This window comes from Equus przewalskii, chromosome 9, assembly GCF_037783145.1.
Source record: "Equus przewalskii isolate Varuska chromosome 9, EquPr2, whole genome shotgun sequence".
NCBI classification, from domain to species: Eukaryota; Metazoa; Chordata; class Mammalia; order Perissodactyla; family Equidae; genus Equus; species Equus przewalskii.
In genome coordinates this window covers 25,100,019-25,119,493 of record NC_091839.1, presented here as the reverse complement: position 1 = coordinate 25,119,493, position 19,475 = coordinate 25,100,019, and the positions used below count along the sequence as shown (strand labels likewise).

Genomic DNA, 19,475 nt, shown 5'->3' with positions numbered 1-19,475 from the left:
GGTTCATCTATGTTGTAGCACATGTCAGAATTTCCTTCCCTTTCAAGGATGATTAATGTTCCAGTCTATATATATATATATATATATATACACCACATTTTGTTTATTCCTTCTTCCATCCATGTGCACTTGGGTTGCTCTCATTTATTGGCTATTGTGAATAATACTGCTACGAACACAAATGTACCGGTATCTGTTCATGCCCCTACTTTCAATGGGAAGCACTTTCTTAGCCTCCAATATATACTAGAAGGCCCTCTCCTGTGGTCCTCAGATGCATTAGCTCTTTTCAGAACAAGTTATGAATGTGTGTCTCCATATTAATGTCTTCCCCGAAACTGAACTGATCAACCAAAGGCAGGAACGGTTTCTCACTCACCTTTATGCCCCAGGCTCCTAAAATGAGACCAGGCATTTGGGAAGAATCAGTCAATGAGTGATGGCCTGAACTAAGGGTGGCTCTGAGGCTACTCCTCCCATTAAGCCTCTGTAAAGCATGAGTAAAAGAGTTTTCCACTCCACCTCTTCTCCAAATCCACAGAGACCAGGGGAGGTCTCTGAGATCCAGAGCTACAGTTTAAGCCTGCCTCCCTGCTTCCTTCTCACTACGAGGATAGTCAGATCAGCAACTTACAGCATCCAGAACAACAGGGAGAAGGAAGGGCGGGGTTGGGGTGGATATCTTGTTCAGGACCAAGAACAGCTCCTTCCAAGATGGGCTGAAAGGCAATTCTTCCATTCCTTGGCATTTCCCCTTTTGGGCAGGAGCTAAATCTATCCGTGCATGGAGCCTCTTCCAGGTGCAGAATCAGCAAGTAAGGATCTGTACCTGTTGTCCTTCAACTGTCAAATGAGGAAACCAAATCTTCTTTGGGGGTGAAGACAAAGAACAACAGAAAGAAACTTTCTTTGATAGGATACCCAAGGCATACCAGGTACCGACTCTAAATATTTTAGAGATAGCAACTGATTTTACTGTCTCTTAATAGTTATCTCCATAATGTATATTAATTCATAAGTCAAAATAGCTCAAATGGCTTCCTGAAGACAGTACAATTAATATGGAGAGATAACCTGTAACTCACGGCTGTTTGACTTCCAAGGCTTTGTTTTTAACCACTATGTTCTACCATCTCAAAGAGGCATTGCATTTAGGAGCTACTATTACATGCATTATTAATTCTAAGTAAAGAACAATTACTCCTACATTACAGAATAAGCAAAGGAGGTCTAGATGGATTAAGTAACTTTCATAGAGTTACACTGCTTGAAAGTTCTTAAACACTTTGAGGCTGAAACCGAGGTTCATTTATGTTGATATATTCACCACTGTTGGCACTGCTTCTTTGCACAAAGCCCTTACTTAATAAATATTTTGGAATAGAGTGGAATTAAAGAATATTAAAGACTTTACCAGCCAAGAGTCTATTTTCTCATGAGAGAAATTCTGAGTTTCATCCAGGACATCAGGATTCAAACCCACTTATGTATAAGTCTAAGCCCAAGCTTTTACCACCACGTTATGTTGCCCCTATTCCTCCAGCGGAGAAATTATAAAGTTCGAGGGAGAGATGATAATCTATATTTCTGAATAACATAAAAATGAAACATGAAGAGGATAAGTAGAATGCTCAAGGCAACAGATATAGAAAGCATCATGGCCCAAATTCTTCTGGGGACCAGGAACGAGTTCTTATTCACCACCATATCTCCTTCAAACCTCACATAGCTGTTAGCAAATAATTCATGGATAATGAATATTTTTGAGATCAAATAGTCTCTGAGTATCTAGTTCTGGGATTCAGGATGCTAATGTGACCCCTTGGGGGTGCACTTACTGGTTTTACTACAGGTTATCCAAGGATATCTTGGTTCATCTGAAGTCTTAAGTTAGGAATGGTAACTCCAAAAGGGTTCTTGGAGGATGTGAGTATCGAGTGGAAACAAAAGGGAGAATAATGAAGATCAGAGGCAGAACCACAAATTGGGGGAAGTAAGAAATCTCAGCGGAAGGGAAAGATATAGGAAGAATGGAGGATGAGGAGTTCTTCTCCAGAACAAAGGAGGCCTCCGCCAACCATTACTAAACCTAGGCTGGCGAGGGCTTCTTTTTAACATTGAAGACATGAGGAACCAGAAACTGATTAGGTGAGGGGTCTTATTTAAGACTGCAGAGAGATTACCACAAGTAGCCAAACCCAATTTCATGGGAAGCCCGTGTTCAGCACCAAGGACAGACCCGCCAGCCAGGACTGATGCTCAGGTAGTGAGACCTTTACAGGGACGAAAGATAGATCCACCCAACCAGGATTGATGCTGGTGTGAACTTCCATAAAAGTCTGAACTTTTACAACCACCAACTACATGTGCCTATAATTGTAATCTTATCCTCTCAGTAACTCTATAAGGAAAAATGGCAGTATCTCCATTGTACTGATTTGGAAACTGATGCTCATAAAATGCAAGGAGTAGCCCAAAATCATATCACTGGAATGAGCTATTTCTGGATCTTGGACTGGTGTCTGATTCAAGAGACTGTGAAAAGATGACTGAACTTACAGCCTGGAACCATTTATTGTAGTACAAATTCTACTTAATGGCTGTGAAAATGAATTGGTGTATTCACATCCCTGAGCATCAATTTTCCAACCTATATAATAAGTGCAGTAATGTACACAATATTTATTTGTCCTGAGGATTAAATTAGCTCATATTCTTTATGCTTTCGTACAGAACCTTAAGATCAAACATCTCCCAACATCTACAAATCTGCAAATCTGGCTTCTCAGAAAACTCTGATTCTCTTCAACTAGGAAAAAAATAAAAGCAACAAATTCTTTCATGAATGAAGTTCCTCAAGCTTCCTATTTAGACAACTTGAGAGGCTGTCTCTCAAAACATCTTCCATCTCTAACATTTTTGTGCAGAGTAGGCATATTTCTACTAAAAATTTGGCAATATTGATTTTATCATTAGTTTGTCCAATTTAATATTTTTAAATGTGAAGTGGAAACTCTACTAGAACTAAAGATATAAAAAGTCATTAGAAGATGTGGAGAAAAGGAAAGATTTGGATTCATAGAGCCCTCAGTTTGCATCCCAGTTCTAGTAGTCATTGCTCTGTGTCTTGGGAAAGTTGCTTATTACTCTGGGCTTGATTTATCCCTGAACAATTGGAGTAGTAACAGCATCTTCATGGAGGTTTGTGAGACTTTAAAGAGATAAGCATGGAATACATTTAGCACTGTGTGTGGCACGCAGAAAGAACTTAACACGCAGTAGTTATTACTATCACTGTGATTATTATTTAGCATTTAGAATGTTGATTGTTATAATATTCAGAAAGAATGGCTGCACGTGTGGATTAGAATTATTCTGTTTTGTCCCCATTTCCCTTTTTGGCGATTATGATTTTGAGCAGATTGTTATTACTTTCTGAACTTCAGCCATCTTCCTAGTACAATAAGGATAATGATAGCATTTTTTACAGGGTCCTTGAGAAAAGTGAGTAAAATAACATATAAAATCCCTGGCACTGTGCCTGTAAAATTAAAGGAGGAACTTAATAAACCCTATGATCATTGCTGCACTTTTAGTTGTGGCAAATGACTGTAAAAATCTTAATTTCCCAAGGCTTCATGTGCACTGGTCCTTGGACACTCCTACATTCTCATCTCCTGATCTTCTTGCTCCTAAGCCCAACAGAGAAGACTTCCTCATGATTCATGGAATATGCCATTCCCTTCTCACCCAAGGGCCTTTGCACTTGCTATTCCTTCTGTGTACAATGCTGTTCACCTCACTTCTGAGCATTTCTGGACCCCTCTCATCTTCCAAGCCTCCATTCAAATATCACCTCCTCAGGGTCATTTCCCTCATGGCCTGAACTAATGTAGCCAGTACCACCTCCACCTTCTCACTCTCTGGAATCAGGTTGGAATTCAGATTTTGTTTAATAAAGTCTGTTTCCATCTATACACACTGAACTTCATTGGAATAGGCACATTCCCACTGATGGACCAGCACAGCCTTTTCTCCATCAGTTGGTGTTAGATTTTCTATTTCACCAGAGTTTTTGTGAAGAAGAAATGAGTTAACACATGGACATTTTTAGTACTGGGTCTGGCACACAGTGAGTGCTCAATAAATGTTAGAGAATGTGCCCACAAACATCACAGTTTGTTAAATGGATCCAAAGCCCTCATCATGCACTCCCTGTGTCCACATTACATGCAGGTGAAACGCAAATGCATTGTTGTCCTTGTGGTCAAGGTCTTTCCTGTTACAGTACTGCCAGTGATGCATTATGCTCATCACAATGAAACTATTGTACCAGGCACTATGCTAGGATCTGGGAATTAGCACACAAATCAGGTGTACCCCAAGACATCACGTCCTGGGGGAGCCGAAAAGATCTCTAGTATGAAACTGGTTGTTATGCTGCATCCACACAAGACACTATTCTCCAGCTATTAAAATCGTTGGGGTCAGCTCTGTGCTGATGTGGGAGTAGTTTCAAGCTATATTACTAATGAAAATTCGAGATGGAGAAAGCATGTCTAGTATGCTACTCTTTATGTGTACCAAGACCTATGCACCTATACACGAGAGTGTTCACCAGAACTATCTCTGGAAGTACACCCAGGAAACTGGTTTGGTGGTTGCCTCAAGGGGGAGGGTCAATGGGGTAAGGTGTCAGGGGCAAGAGCAACCCCTTCTGAAACTCCTTGTCTTTTTACCGGCTTGCTTGTTCATTGTCTCTCTTTTTCACAAGAAGTCAGCTCATTACTGATGGGTACTGTCTCTGTGTGTTCACTCATGTATTCCCAGTGCTGAGAGTATAAAGTGAAGCTCAATGAATGTCATTGAATGAACGCTGTGTATGACACTCTATAATCAGAAGGACTCTCTTGTTGGGTTATTTGCCAGCTCTTTACTCTCCACTCTACTTCTCAGGTGTAGAAGACTGTTCAGGCTTGATTGTGGTGATGTGGTACAACGGAATTAAACATCACTGAAGTCTGATCCAGCTGTTTGCTTCCTGGCTGTCTGGTCTTGGGCAAGTGAATTTACCTGTTTGAGCTCTATGCCTGCTTTGTGGCACAGAACCAGAAAATATAACTATGTTTTATGGCAGGTTACTGATGCATGATAGGAACTGTATAAGTGCTAATTATGAATTATAGAAATGTTAGTTATGAGAGTGTGTGCCCCAATCTACATTAATAATTTCCTCTGTGAAACTCAACTTTCTGAAATATATCAATGAGGAAATAACGCCTATATCTGTGTGTGTTCACAGAGATTGGGTACAACAAATGACGTTTCCAACCTTCTGCTGAAAGGCATGTCAATTTTGTGGAAATTCTTCCCTCTTTGTGCTTTTGGAACATTATCATTGGTGACTCATAGTCTAATACAATTCTTGAAATAAATTTGCGTTAAGAGAAGAGGAACGTTTTCAAAAAAGAAAGCTGACAGTCTTGCTCTACTCTAGATTTATAGAATACTCCTAAATTCCTGTGTAGAGTTTAAAAAGAAAGAAAAAAGCCTAATATAAAAAAAGCACTTTTCTTCAGAACCAAAATAAGAATAATTCTAGTTTCTTATTTGGTATTGCAATTTGCCACTCATTGTTTTATTTATTATAACAATCTGATAGGAGGAAATGTTACTTTCCCAATTTTCAGGTGGTCGAATTGTTTGTATGAGGACACAGATTTACTAAGGAGATGACCAGAGTAAAGACAAAGATCTCATGTTCAGAGTTTGTCTGATGAATCTACATTTCTCTATAATAGTCAATTTCCAAGAGAAGTTGGGTAGCCGAGTCCCTAAGATCTTCATGCACAGTGAACATATTCCCTCCCCCCTTTTTTTTTTTACCACTATGTCTCTGCAGGGACCAGAACGTCAAGAAATTTTGTCTCTCCAAAGATGGACAAGTCCCTGGAGTTGGCCAACATGTCAAGAGTCCAGCAATTTGTCTTGCTGGGTTTGTCCACAAGGCCAGACATAAGAGATGTCCTGTTTGCCATCTTCCTGACCCTCTATCTGCTGACCCTCTTGGAGAACACACTCATCCTCTATCTCATCTGCAGTCACAGTGAGCTCCACAAGCCCATGTACTTCTTCCTGGGCAACCTGAGCTGCCTGGAGATGTGCTACGTGTCAGTGACCATGCCCAGCCTGCTGGTGGGGCTGTGGACTGGGCCCTACAATATCTCCTTCACAGCCTGCATGACCCAACTCTTCTTCTTCATAGTCCTCATCGGCACAGAGTGCACCCTCCTGGCCTCCATGGCCTATGACCGCTATGTGGCCATCTGCCGCCCACTCCACTATCTGCTCCTCATGAGGCCCCAGGTCTGCCTGAGCTTAGCTTTGTCCTCATGGCTTGGTGGGCTCCTGGTCTCAGTGGCCAAGACAACATGCATTGCCACCTTGTCCTACTGTGGCCCCAATGTTCTCAACCAATTTTTCTGTGATGTCTCCCCTCTGCTCAACCTATCTTGCACCCACGTGGCCCTGACAGAGCTGGTGGACTTCATCTCTGCCATTGTCATCTTCTGTGGAACACTGCTGGTAGCTCTGGCCTCCTACTCAGCCATTGGGGTGGCTGTGCTCCGCATGCCTTCAGCTGCTGCCCGACGTAAGGCCTTCTCCACCTGTGCCTCCCACCTGGTTGTGGTGGGCATCTTCTACTCAGCAGCCCTCTTCATCTACTGTCGCCCCAGCCGTATCAAATCCATGGACCTAAACAAGGTGCTGTCAGTCATCTACGCAGTGGTCACACCCATGTGCAACCCCATCATCTACTGCCTGCGAAACAAGGAGGTCCATGCAGCGCTGCGGAAAACTCTCCACTGGCCTTGATCCTGGTCTTGGGAAGTTAGACCCCTTATCTTCTGATTGAAAATTTTTCATGGCCCCCAAAACACCATAAATAAAATTGAAAGGCAAGTGAAATACCAGAGAAATATATTTTCCAGCTAATCTACAGTAAATTCCTATCAATGAATAACAAAATCTTAGCTACCCAAGATAAATGTGAACAATGTCCATGAGAAAGCAAGTCATCAAGGATGAATGATGAATGACTGATAACTCACATGACAAGATGTTTAACTTTATTAGTACACCAAGGAATGCAAATTTAACAATTCAATTACTTTTATTTCTCTAAAATTGACAAGTATTTCACAAATGTGTCTATATGATCCCACAAGTAGAGATAGATAACGTACAAGGGCATTCATTGCATCTTTGTAATGAAAAAAGATCAGAAACAACCTACATGTCCATCCAGCACATGGGTTAACTGTATTACAGTACATTCATTCCAATAAACATTGGACTGTTAAAAAGAAACAGACTTGTGTGTCTTGACTTGGAAATTTGGCAAGGATATATGTTAAATAAAAAATCAAATAAAACATTGTATGAAATTCTTTCATCTTGTATTTTTTGTTAACCTTCAATTTTGATATAATTTCAAACTTACAGAAAAATTTCAAGAGTATATTGAGGCAGAAGGCCCTCTCCTGTGATCTTCAGATGCCTTAAAGCTTCTCAGAGCAAATTATGAACATGCATTTGCATGTTAACCTGCTCCCCAAAACCCAGAATTGATCAACTGACAGCAGGAGCAGTTTCTAATTCATCTTCATGCCTCAGGCTCCAAGCACAAGACGAGACATTTGGGAAGAAATAAGTCAATGAATGATGGCCTGAGGCTCCTCCTCTCCTTAAGCCTCTGCAGAGCATCAATAAAAAAGTTTTACACTTCACCACTTCTCCAAATCCACAGAGACCACGGGAGGTCTCTGAGGTCAAGAGCTCCAGTAAGCCTGCCTCCCTGCCTCGTTCTCACTGTGAGGATAGTCAACTCAGTAACTCAGAGCATCTAGAACAGCAGAGAGAAACAAGGGTGGGGTGGATGCCTCTTTCAGGACCTGGAACAGCTCCTTCCAAAGTGGACTGAAAAGCAATTCCTCCATTCCTTGGCATCTCCTCCTCTGAGCAGACGCCCAATCGACGTGGGCATCAGAGCCTTCTCCACGTGCAGCATCAGCAGGAAGGATCTGTACCTGGTGTCCTTCAGCCATCAGGTGAGGACACAAATTCTTTGGGGGTGAAGATAAGGAACAGCAGGAAGAATTTCTTTTATAGAATACTCAAGGAATATCTGGTACCAACTCTAAATACTATCGATATTAACTGATTTAGCCCCCAGAAGTAGTTGTTATATCACTATAGACTATATTAATACACTCTACTAGAGATTAACACATCTCTAGGCATAGATAGGTCAAATGGCTTCTTGAATACAATACAATTAGTAAGGGAGAGACATCCTTACTCATGTTTATCTGACTTCAAAGTCCTTGCTTTTAATCAGTCTGTTCTACCATCTGGAAGGATCTGGTATTTGGTAGCTACTATTATATAGAATTGATTAATTCTAAGGAAAGAACAATTACTCCGGCATTACAGGTTAGGAAAAGGAGGCTTAAATGAATTCAGTGGCTTTGTTTTCATCATGCCACTTGAAACATTTGAAAATTATCAGTGTGCAAACAGTTGGATGCCATAACCCTGGTTCATTCATGTCCACCACTCCTGGAACATTGCTTCTTTTTACAAAGCCCTTACTTGAAAAATCTTTGTGGAATGGAGTGGAATTAAAGACTTCTATCAGACCAAAGTCTGTTTTTTCATGAGAGAAATTTTGAGTTTCACTTAGGGCAATAAGATTCAAACCCACTTCTGTATAACTCTGAGCCCAAGATTTGACCCTGACACTATATTGCCCTTCCTTAAACAGAAAAGGAACTGTATATTTCAAGGTAGGAATGACTTTCTCTATACTTGAATAATACACATCTGAAGCATGAAGAGGTTAAGTTAAAGCCTACTCAAGATAATAGAGCTAGTGTCTCATATTCTTCTATGAGATGGTTAGTCAGGTGTGGCCACAAGAGAAGACAGAGTAGAGGCTCAGTAAAAAACAAAGTTTTATACTCACAGTTCCTAGAGACAAGAGGATCACTATGCAAGGTCACGTGGGAAAGACACCAGGGAGGTCAGAATCCAGAAGATGCTTGGGCCACTACCTTTATTTCGGTTTCTGAGGGAAAAGCAAGGGAGGATAGAGCAAATAACTTGGACTGGCTAGTTTGTATAATTTCAGCAGGCTTTGGGCTATAGGGTTGGTCCCTAGTTGCCTGGCACTTGGCCATGGGGTGACTCAGGCAGAGGAATATTGCCTCCTGGGGTGCAAGGGACAGATAGAGGAGGTCTGGTTCTAGATTGGTTAGTTTGCATATCAAAGGCATGTTCCTGGTTGACTTTTTTGCTATCTCTAAAAATTGTCTAGCCCAGGGAGGGGCAGTCTCTCTCCAGCCAGAAAAGTTTCTTAAGGTGTCAAAACATCATAATATACAGAAGAAAATATACAAAATATAGTTAGAAAGCATCGTGGTCCCAATTCCTCTAGGGAGCAGAAACAAGCTCTTATTCACCACTATATCACCTTTGAAACTAGCACAGCTGTTGGCAAATAATTCATGAATTACCAATGTTTTTGAGATAGAATAGCCTTTGAATATTCTGGTTCTGAACTTCAGGATGCTTCTGTGACCCTTTGGGGGTGCACATATTGGTTCCTCTACAGATTATTGAGCGATATCTCAGTATATTTGACATCCTCAGTCAGGAATGGTAACTCAGAAAAGGATTCGTGGAGGAGATGGTTGTTGAGTGGATATGGATGGGAGGAGAATGATCAGAGGCAGAACCAGGAAGGAGACTGAGCAAGGAATCTCAGGGGAAGGGAAGGGTGGAAGGAGAAGGGAGGATGAGCAGTTCTTCTCCAGAACAAACGAGAGCTCCACCATCCAGAGCTCGACCTAGGAGGACTCCAATATTGATGACAACACCACTTGAAGAACCATAAACGGTTTAGGTGAGGGGTCTTGTTTAAGATTGCAGAGAGAGTGGCTCCAAGCAGCCAAATACAATTTCATAAAGAGCCCGGGTTCAGCACCAAGGACAGCCCCACCAAACAGGACTGATGTTCAGCTGTGAGGAGTCCTTGATCGGGAGAAAGAATAGATTCAACCCCTAGGACTGACATTGGTGTGAACTTTGATAAAAGTCTGAAACTTTATAGCCGCTAACTATGTATGTGGCTATATTTTTTATTTAATCCTCACAATAACTCCATGAGGAAAACTGGCAATATCCCCACTGTACTGATTTGGAAACTGAGGCTCAGAAAGATCAGGGAGTCCAAAGTCACATCACTAGGATGAAGTATAGCTGAGCTTTTCTTGGACTGATGTGTGACTCCATAGCCTACAAAAAAGAACAGTAATTGGACTTACATCCAGGAAATATTTGTTGGAGTGCAAGTTCTACTACATGGTTGGGAAAACTTACATTGCTGGATTCACATCTCTGACATCAGTTCCCCAGCCCGACAATAAATGCAGTAATGTATGTACCAGATTAAGTTAGCTCATATTCCTTACTCTTTCCCTGGAACTTTAAGATCAAACACTTCCTAACCTTTACACATCTGGCTTCTCAGAAAACTGATTCTCTGTAACTAGAAAAAAAGTGATAACAACAAAACCTTTCCTGCATGAAGTTCCTCAGGATTTCCTCTTATATAACTTGGAAGAATCTCTCTCAAAACCCCTTTCATCCCTAACATTCTAGCGCACAGTAGGCATCTTTCTTATGAAAAATTGGCACACTGGGGCTGGCCCTGTGGCCAAGTGGTTAAGTTCGTGCTCTTACTTCTCTGAGGTGGATTCCTCATCTGCAGAATTGGGGTGATAATAGCGGCCTCATAGAGGTTCTGTGACTTCTAAGGATCTATACTATGGCAAAAGATCAAAAGCTTTTAGCACACCTGGCACTTAGGAAGAGCTGAATACATAGTAATCATTATGACTACTAGTCCCACCATTATTATTTGTTTGCCATTTAGAATACTAGAATCAGATGTTTATAATAATCAGGAAGAGTGAACAGAGTGCAAGGATTAGAATGATTCTAAGTTTTTTCCTTTATTTGCCATTTAACTTTGAGCCACTAACTTTGACTTTCTGAATCTGTCATCCTTCTTACCCAGTAATGGTAGCAATAGCTTTTTTTTTTATAGTATATTTGAGAGAATAAAATAACATGCCAAATTCTTGCAAGAGTGCCTGGAACATTATATTGAAGAAGGGACTTAAAATTCTCCAGTGTTTGCTTCACTGTTAATTGCGGTAAATGACTGCAAAAATCCTACATTCCCAGGGCTTTATGTGCACTGGCCCTTGGACGCCCCTACATTCTCATCTCCTTTCTGATATTCTTGCTTCTAAGCAAAGCCCCAAGGACCTCCTCATGATTCATGGAATATGCTATTCCTTCTCACCAAAGACCTTTGCACTTGCTATTCCCTCTGTGTACAATTCTGTTTGCCTCAACTCTGTGCATTTCTGGACCCCTCTCATCTTCCAAGTCTCTATTCAAATATCATCTCCTCAGGGTCACTTCCCTCGTGGCCTGAATTAATGTAGCCAGTGCCACCTCCACCTTCTCACTCTCTGGAATCAAGCTGAAATTTAGAGTTTGTTTAATAAAGTCTGTTCCCATCTATACACATTGAACTTCATTGGAATAGGCATATTCCAACTGATGGGCCAGCACAGCCTTTTCTCCATTAGATGGTGTTAGATGTTCTATTTCACCAGAGTTTTTGTGAAGAAGAAATGAGTTAATACATGGACATTCTTAGAACTGGGGCTGGCATACAGTAGGTGCTCAATAAATATTGGAAAATATTCCCGCAGGCATCAGCGTTTGTTAAATGAATCCAAAGCCCTCATGCCCTCCATGGATGCACATTACATATAGGGTGAAGCCCAAATGCACTAGCCTTGTGTTCAAGCTCTTTTCACGTGTATCCTTACATTGACCCATTTACTTTCATCAAAACAAAATCAATGTACCAGGCACTGAGCAGGGATCTGGAGATTAATAGGCAAATCAGACCTTCTATGATCTTTATGATGTCTCGGGAGGACAGTGGAGATCCCTAGCATGGAAGTACAGTTATGTTGCATCCATACAAGGAACTATTCTGCACCTATTAAAACAGAAAATGTCATCTCCATACAGATATGGAATTAATTTCAAGATATATTATTAACAAAAATTTTGAGGTGCAGAAAGTATGTCCAGTATGTTACCCTTTATGATTAGCGAGACCCATATACCTACACAGGAGAGTGTTCCCAAGAACCATTTCTTGAGGTCCACCCAAGAAACTGGTTTGGTGGTTTTCTTGTGGGGAGGGCTAATGGACAAGGATGAGAGCGACATTTACTTGAATGTTTTTTGTTACCTGTAAATGTATTATCTTATAAGATAAGACGTAAAATAAAATGCCTTTTACTTACAAGAATGCAGAGACAGAGAGAGATTTCTATTCTCTCTTTTCTATAGAGGAAAATTGAATGGGAGGCTGTCAGATCATCTAAGGGTCTTCTACACAAACCTGGTGGCTGAATCTTGACATCATCAGCCTGGATGTTGGTCCAGGGGAGAATCGCCAGGTGTAATCATGTATTTTCCTTTGATGGAGCAACTTGGTGTTGTGCAAAATAGTGACCATTACAGAGAGTGGCCTGGAAGCCTTGGTCCATGAGAAACTGATGTTGTCTCTCTTTCTCACAAGAAGTCAGCTCCCCACAGGTGGTCTCTGTATGCTCACTCATGTATTCTCAGTGCCTAGCATATAAGGGGAAGCTCAATAAATGTCATTGAATGAATCCTGTGAATGATATCTGATAGTCAGAAGGACTGTCTAGTTGACTTATTTGCCAGCTCTCTGCTCTTCATGTCTCAGATGTAGAAGACTTTTCTGCCTCCCTGGGCTTGATTGTGACAATGTGGTGCAAAGGAATTGGCACAGCACCAAAGTTTGACCCAGCTGTGTTTCCTTCCCAGTCCTGTCATTTCCCAGCTGAGTGATCTTGGGCAAGTGAATTTAGCTATCTGCACCCTATACCTGCCCTTTGGCACAGAACCAGAAATAGAACAAGGTGGTTTTTTGGCAGGTTACTCACTCACAGTAGGGGCTCAATGAATCATAAAAGTTTTCATGATTAGATTGAGTGCCCCAGTTTACCTCAATAATTTCTTCTGCGGGCCTTAACTTTCTCAGATACAACAGTGTGGAAATAACATAAGTATACATATACGTGTATATGATCACAGAGATTGAATACAATAAATGACATTTCCAAACCTCTGCTGAAAGGTGTGTCAATTTTTGTGGGAATCCCTCTGTGATTCAGAGAGGAAACTGCCCCTTTGTCTTTCTTGAGTATTGTACTTGGTGAACCACAGCATAATATAATTCTAGAAAATAAAATTACGTAAGAGCAGAGGAACACGTTTACAGGAGAGAGACGACAGTCTGGCTCTATTCCAGATTTACAGAACACTCATAAATTCCTGTGTAGAGCATAAAGGAATGGAAAAATTTATTTAAAAAGAAAATTTTCTTCAGAACTCAAACAACAGCTCTAATTTCTTATTTGGTACAGCAGTTTGCCGTCCTTTGCTTCGCTTATATTATTATAACAACCTCATGGGAGGCAAATGTTAGCCTCCCAATTTTCAGGTGGTGGAGTTGTTTGTATGAAGACGTAGCTTTACTAAGAATAGCCAGAGTAACCAAGACATTCGCTCTCATGTTCAGAGTTTATCTCATGAATCTACATCGTCTGTCTATTTAACACTCAATTTCCGACAGAAGCAGGGCTAGAAAATTCACTAGAGTCTCCAGGCACTGTAACATCCTACTGATAGTTTTTTTTACTAGTGTGTCCCTCCAGGAACCAGAATGTGAACAAACTTTATTTGTCTCTCTGCAGATGGAGAGGTCCCTGGAGTTGGCCAACATGACAAGAGTCCAGCAATTTGTCTTGCTGGGTTTGTCCACAAGGCCAGACATAAGGGATGTCCTGTTTGCCATCTTCCTGACTCTCTACCTGCTCATCCTCCTGGAGAACACACTCATCATCTATCTCATCTGCAGTCACAGGGAGCTCCACAAGCCCATGTACTTCTTCCTGGGCAACCTGAGCTACCTGGAGATGTGCTACGTGTCAGTGACCATGCCCAGCCTGCTGGTGGGGCTGTGGACTGGGCCCTACAATATCTCCTTCACAGCCTGCATGACCCAACTCTTCTTCTTCGTCTCCCTTATCTGTACGGAGTGCACCCTCCTGGCCTCCATGGCCTATGACTGCTATGTGGCCATCTGCCGCCCACTCCACTATCTGCTGCTCATGAGGCCCCAGGTCTGCCTGAGTTTAGCTTCGTCCTCATGGCTTGGTGGACTGATGGTCTCAGCAGTCAAGACAACATGCGTTGCCACCTTGTCCTATTGTGGCCCCAATGTCCTCAACCAATTTTTCTGTGATGTCTCCCCTCTGCTCAACCTATCTTGCACCCACGTGGCCCTGACAGAGCTGGTGGACTTCATCTCTGCCATTGTCATCTTCTGTGGAACACTGCTGGTAGCTCTGGCCTCCTACTCAGCCATTGGGGTGGCTGTGCTCCGCATGCCTTCAGCTGCTGCCCGACGTAAGGCCTTCTCCACCTGTGCCTCCCACCTGGTTGTGGTGGGCATCTTCTACTCAGCAGCCCTCTTCATCTACTGTCGCCCCAGCCGTATCAAATCCATGGACCTAAACAAGGTGCTGTCAGTCATCTACGCAGTGGTCACACCCATGTGCAACCCCATCATCTACTGCCTGCGAAACAAGGAGGTCCATGCAGCGCTGCGGAAAACTCTCCACTGGCCTTGATCCTGGTCTTGGATAATTGGACCTCTCATCTCTGGACTGAAAATCTTTCATGGCCATGAAACACCATAAATAATGTTGAAAGGCAAATGAAAAACTGAAGAAATATATTTCCCACCTAATATACAATGAGTTCATATCAATCAATAACAAAATCTGAATTACCCATGAGAAGACTGAGCAATATCCATGAGGAAGCAAGTTATCAAAGATGAACGGTAACTTCATGACAAGATGCTCGACTTTGATAGTGAAGCAAGAAATCCAACTCTAACAATCCCATCATCTTATTCCTAGAAGACTGACAAATGTTGACCAAATGTGTCTGTATGTTCCCACAAGGAGAGATAGAAAACATGTACAAGGATGTTTACTGAATCTTTGTAACGAAAAAAAATCAGAAGCAATCTGTATGTCCATCAAAAGTGAATGGCTTAAATACCTTATATTACATGCATTCTGAGATAAACATTGGGCTATGAAATAAAAAGAAATACATTTTTATGTTTGATGTGGAAATATGGGTGAGATATACATATTAAATAAAAAATCAAGATGAATAACTATGGATTTCTTTAGTTTTATTTTTGGTTTGTTGACTTTGAATTTTGATATAATTTCAGACTTACAGAAAGTTTCAGGAACACATCAAACTCTGATACACCTTTTATGTATTATCACAAACCATTTATATTTTGCCTCATTTGTTTATTGTATTCTGTCTTTCTATCTCTCTGTCTCTCTCACACACAATTATTTCTTATTTTTTCTAAATTATTTGAGAGTGAATTAGAGATATTGTGCCCCTTCGCTCACATAAGCTTTAGTGTATATTTCCTAAGAACAAGAACATTATTTTAGAATTTGGGACTCAGGAAAATAACTGATGAATTTCTAACCCATACTTCTTTGAAATCAGCCCTACTAACTAGAGCTCAGTGTTTGTTTTTACCTCTTTTTAAAATTTATATAAAGTGAAATGCACAAATCTTAGATGTTAAATTCAACATATTTTGAAGGATGCATATACCCACACCCTTATTAATGTACAGGGCATTTATTACATATTATTTATTTTATCATGCCCTTTCTCTGTAAATTCTACTTCCAGGGGTAACCACTGTTCCGATTTTTCCATAGGTTAGTTCTTGCCTGTTCTAGAACTTCATATAAACGGAGTCCAGAGTATATATTCTTTTGTGTATGACCTCTTTTGATCAGTATAATATGAGACATCCATATTTTTGTGTGTATCAGTTCACCCTTTTTTATTGCTATGTAGCATTCTGATGTATAATATATCACATTTGTTTATCCTTCACCTGTTGATGGAAGTTTGAGTTCTTTGTTGTTTTCAGCAATTATGAATAAAGCTGCTACGATCATTTGTCTACAAGTCTTTTGTGGACATGTCTTCATTTCTCTTGGATAAATACCTCACAGTAGAATTACTGGGTCTAGAGATAGGTGTGTGTTTAACATTGTAAGAAACTATCAAAACATATCTTTAAGTATGTATACAGTTTTATATCCTCATCAGCACTGTATGAGAGTTCTGGTTGCTCCACATTCTCATCAACATTTAATGTTGTCAATCCTTAATTTTAGCCATTCTAGTAGGTGTGTAAGGATATCTCATTGTGGTTTTAATTTTCATTTCTCTCATGCCCAGGGTTATTGAACAATTTCTCATGTACTTATGGGTCATTAGTGTATTTTTTTCTATTGAGTTGTAGGAGTTCTTTATATATTCTTCATGTATGCCCTTGGTAATGTAAATGTTTTATTAATATTTTTTCCAATCTGTGGCTTACCTATCTATTTTCTTAATAGTGCCTTTTAATAAACGGAAGCTATAAATTTTGGTGAAGTCTGAATGATCAATATTTAAATGTGCAATGATTGTTTTTTGCATCCTAGGAAAAGTTTTCCATTTCCTGGTCACAAATATAGTCCTGGTTTTCTCCTTTATGGTTTATAGTTTTTGATATTTCACTTGTGTGTATAATGCAACTCAAAATAATTTTTATGTATGGTGGACCCAGTTTTACCACATGGTTGTTGAAAAGACTCTTCTATTGAATTTCATTGACATTTTTGTAAAAAATCAGGTTGAGCATACAAAAGTGGGTCTATTTCTAAGCTCTTTATTTTACTCTCCATGGATCTATTTGTTTATTATTTTACTAATGTGACATTGTCTTGGTTATTGTAGCACCATTGCAAGTATTAAAGTCAGGAATTTCGAGGTCTCCAAATAGTTTCAAGTCCTCAAGATAGTTTGAAATAGAACTATCTTGAAGGCTCAAAGGTTTTTTGCATTCTGTATAAGTTTTAGAACCAGCTATTTATTTCTATAAAAAAAATCCTGCTTAGATTATGACTACATTGAATGTAGAGATCAGTTTGGGGAGAATTGACACTTTAAACAATACTGAATCTTCCGACCCAGGAATATGGTATGCCTTTCCATTTATTTAGCATTTTAAATCTTTCTGTCAGCAATGTTTTAGACTTTTCACTGTGGGGGTCATGCATGTTTTTCATTAGATTTATTCCCATGTATTTACTGGTTTTGGTGCTATAGTATATTTAATTGTTTTGTAAATTTTATTTTCCAATTGTTACATCTAGTATTTAGAAACAAAACTGATTTCTGTGTATTTTTCTTGTATCCTACAATCTTGACAAGCTCATGAGTTAGCTCTAATATGTGTTTCATAGATTCCTTAGGATTTTCTACGTAAAGTCATGTTATCTGCAAATAATGATAGTTTTCCTTCTCCATTTCCAATTTTTATACCTTTTATTTCTCTCTCCTTGCATTATTGTGTATTTTATACCTCCACACCTATGAACTGCACATACATGATGCTGAGCGTGTTCCTGTGAGGCTTCTCCTGCTGTGATGTTAAAAGTACCCCTGATCATGTTGAAAGACATACTTGACATAGATTGGAGATGAAACGCTTTCCAGTTACACCCATGTGGAGCTCATCAAAGTCTCTAGCAGTAAGAGGTGAGTCTAAAGGGACCTTGAAGGGCAACACAAGCAGTGTGCAATATAGTACTGTAACAAATTACCCCAAATCAAAGCATCTCAACATGACCAAGGTTTATTTCTCACTTGCATCATAAATCAGTGCAGCTTGAGAAGAGGTGCTATATTCTCTGCATTTTTCCAGGACCCCAAAGTTCTTTCTTATAGCAATTGTTATCCTCTAGAATCTTGGAGTTCTCTATTTAATATTTTCTCTCCAGACAAGTAAAGAGAGAGGGAGAAAATGAGAATGAGGCATCATCCAAGGTTTGAAGGGCCAGGCCTGGCATTTATATACATCATTACTGCCCACACTTCATTGGCCAGGATTTAGTCACGTGGACATAGTGGTATGCAAAGGATGCTTGGAGATGTAATTTACCAGCATGCCAAGGAGGAAGAAGTCTCCTGATTCTGCCACATCACTGATAAGCACACAAATGCATATTAAAACAATGATGTCATTTTTCATCTGAGTTGTAAAAAATTGAAAAAAATCAGGAAAATAAGTATAGTTAAGGGAGTATAAAGCAATCATTCTCAGATGTCTTCTATGGGAATGTAAATCAGTGCCATATTTTCAGATGGCAATTTTGTAATACATATAAAAAGTTTAAATGCATATTGACCCATTAATTCTACTTCCTTAAATGAATCTTACGGGTATACTCCTATATATGGGAAAAGAGAAGTGTGCCAGGATATCTACTGCAGCAATGTTTGTAGTAGCAAAATTGGAAAACTATGCAAATATTTATTAATAAAGGACTTTTAAAATTCATTATAATCCATTCCTTGGAGACTTGACATCGGGTCATCCTTCTCCTAGACTCTTATTCCCTCCACCACTACCTTTGCATTAGATATCCCTATGTGATTCGTGATCAAGTATTCCAAAGTCAAAACAACTCACATTAAAGAAAAACCTGCTAAGAATCAGGGTCCAGGTCTTAGGCTTTTCCTGACAAATCAACAAACATTCTGTTGAAAAAAATAGGGAAAAAGAAGACAGAGTCTCTTCTCCATTGAGGTCACAGTTTCATGGTAAGAGAAAAAAGTAAGTAAGTAGTTACAATCAAGGTAATAAGAGCTATATTAGTGTCAGGAGCCACACAATTTTTAGAGTTGAGGTAAAAATCTATTAATATTCATTGATTGCTCAATGTGTATCCATTACTGTGCTAGATCTGTACACATCTCTATAAATTTAATTTTTACATCATCTCTAAGAAGTGTATGTCATCTCCATTTTAAAGGTTTTAATAATAGCAATAGCTACTACTTACTGAGCACCTAATAGGTACGAAGATTTGTGAAAGATGAATTGAATAGTTTACGGCATTGAATAGTTTAATCTTCATGAAACTCTTCCAGGTGAGCATCATCATCACCAATTTATAAATGGAAACACAGAGACTCAGAGGAGCCACAGTCATGCAGCCTTTGAATTACAAATAAGGAATTGCATTTCAGGTCATCATGCTCCAAATTGCCAGGACATTTCTGCAGCTCGGTTTGGAGTTGAGGCATTCAACTGAATTTCTGGGTAACTGCTG

At 39.9% G+C, this 19,475-nt stretch overlaps 2 protein-coding genes across 2 annotated transcripts; both read left to right on the top strand.

Moving 5' to 3' along the window:
* The first annotated feature begins 765 nt into the window (after positions 1-765).
* Positions 766-8,111, top strand: LOC139073572 (olfactory receptor 6Z7-like). Its single transcript, XM_070558684.1, has 3 exons — positions 766-935; positions 4,957-5,059; positions 5,903-8,111. The coding sequence occupies exon 3, from the start codon at positions 5,938-5,940 to the stop codon at positions 6,874-6,876; it is 939 nt and encodes a 312-aa protein (XP_070414785.1). The 5' UTR covers positions 766-935; positions 4,957-5,059; positions 5,903-5,937; the 3' UTR covers positions 6,877-8,111.
* A 5,832-nt stretch (positions 8,112-13,943) lies between these two features.
* LOC103556497 (olfactory receptor 6Z7-like) lies at positions 13,944-15,440 on the top strand. The gene has a single exon (XM_008528645.2). The coding sequence runs from the start codon at positions 13,944-13,946 to the stop codon at positions 14,880-14,882; it is 939 nt and encodes a 312-aa protein (XP_008526867.1). The 3' UTR covers positions 14,883-15,440.
* The last annotated feature ends 4,035 nt before the right edge of the window (positions 15,441-19,475 follow it).

What these genes read in the sequence shown, in the direction of transcription:
- LOC103556497 (XM_008528645.2), top strand. Translation starts at nt 13,944, where the DNA reads ATGGAGAGGTCCCTGGAGTTGGCCAACATGACAAGAGTCCAGCAATTT.
- LOC139073572 (XM_070558684.1), top strand. Translation starts at nt 5,938, where the DNA reads ATGGACAAGTCCCTGGAGTTGGCCAACATGTCAAGAGTCCAGCAATTT.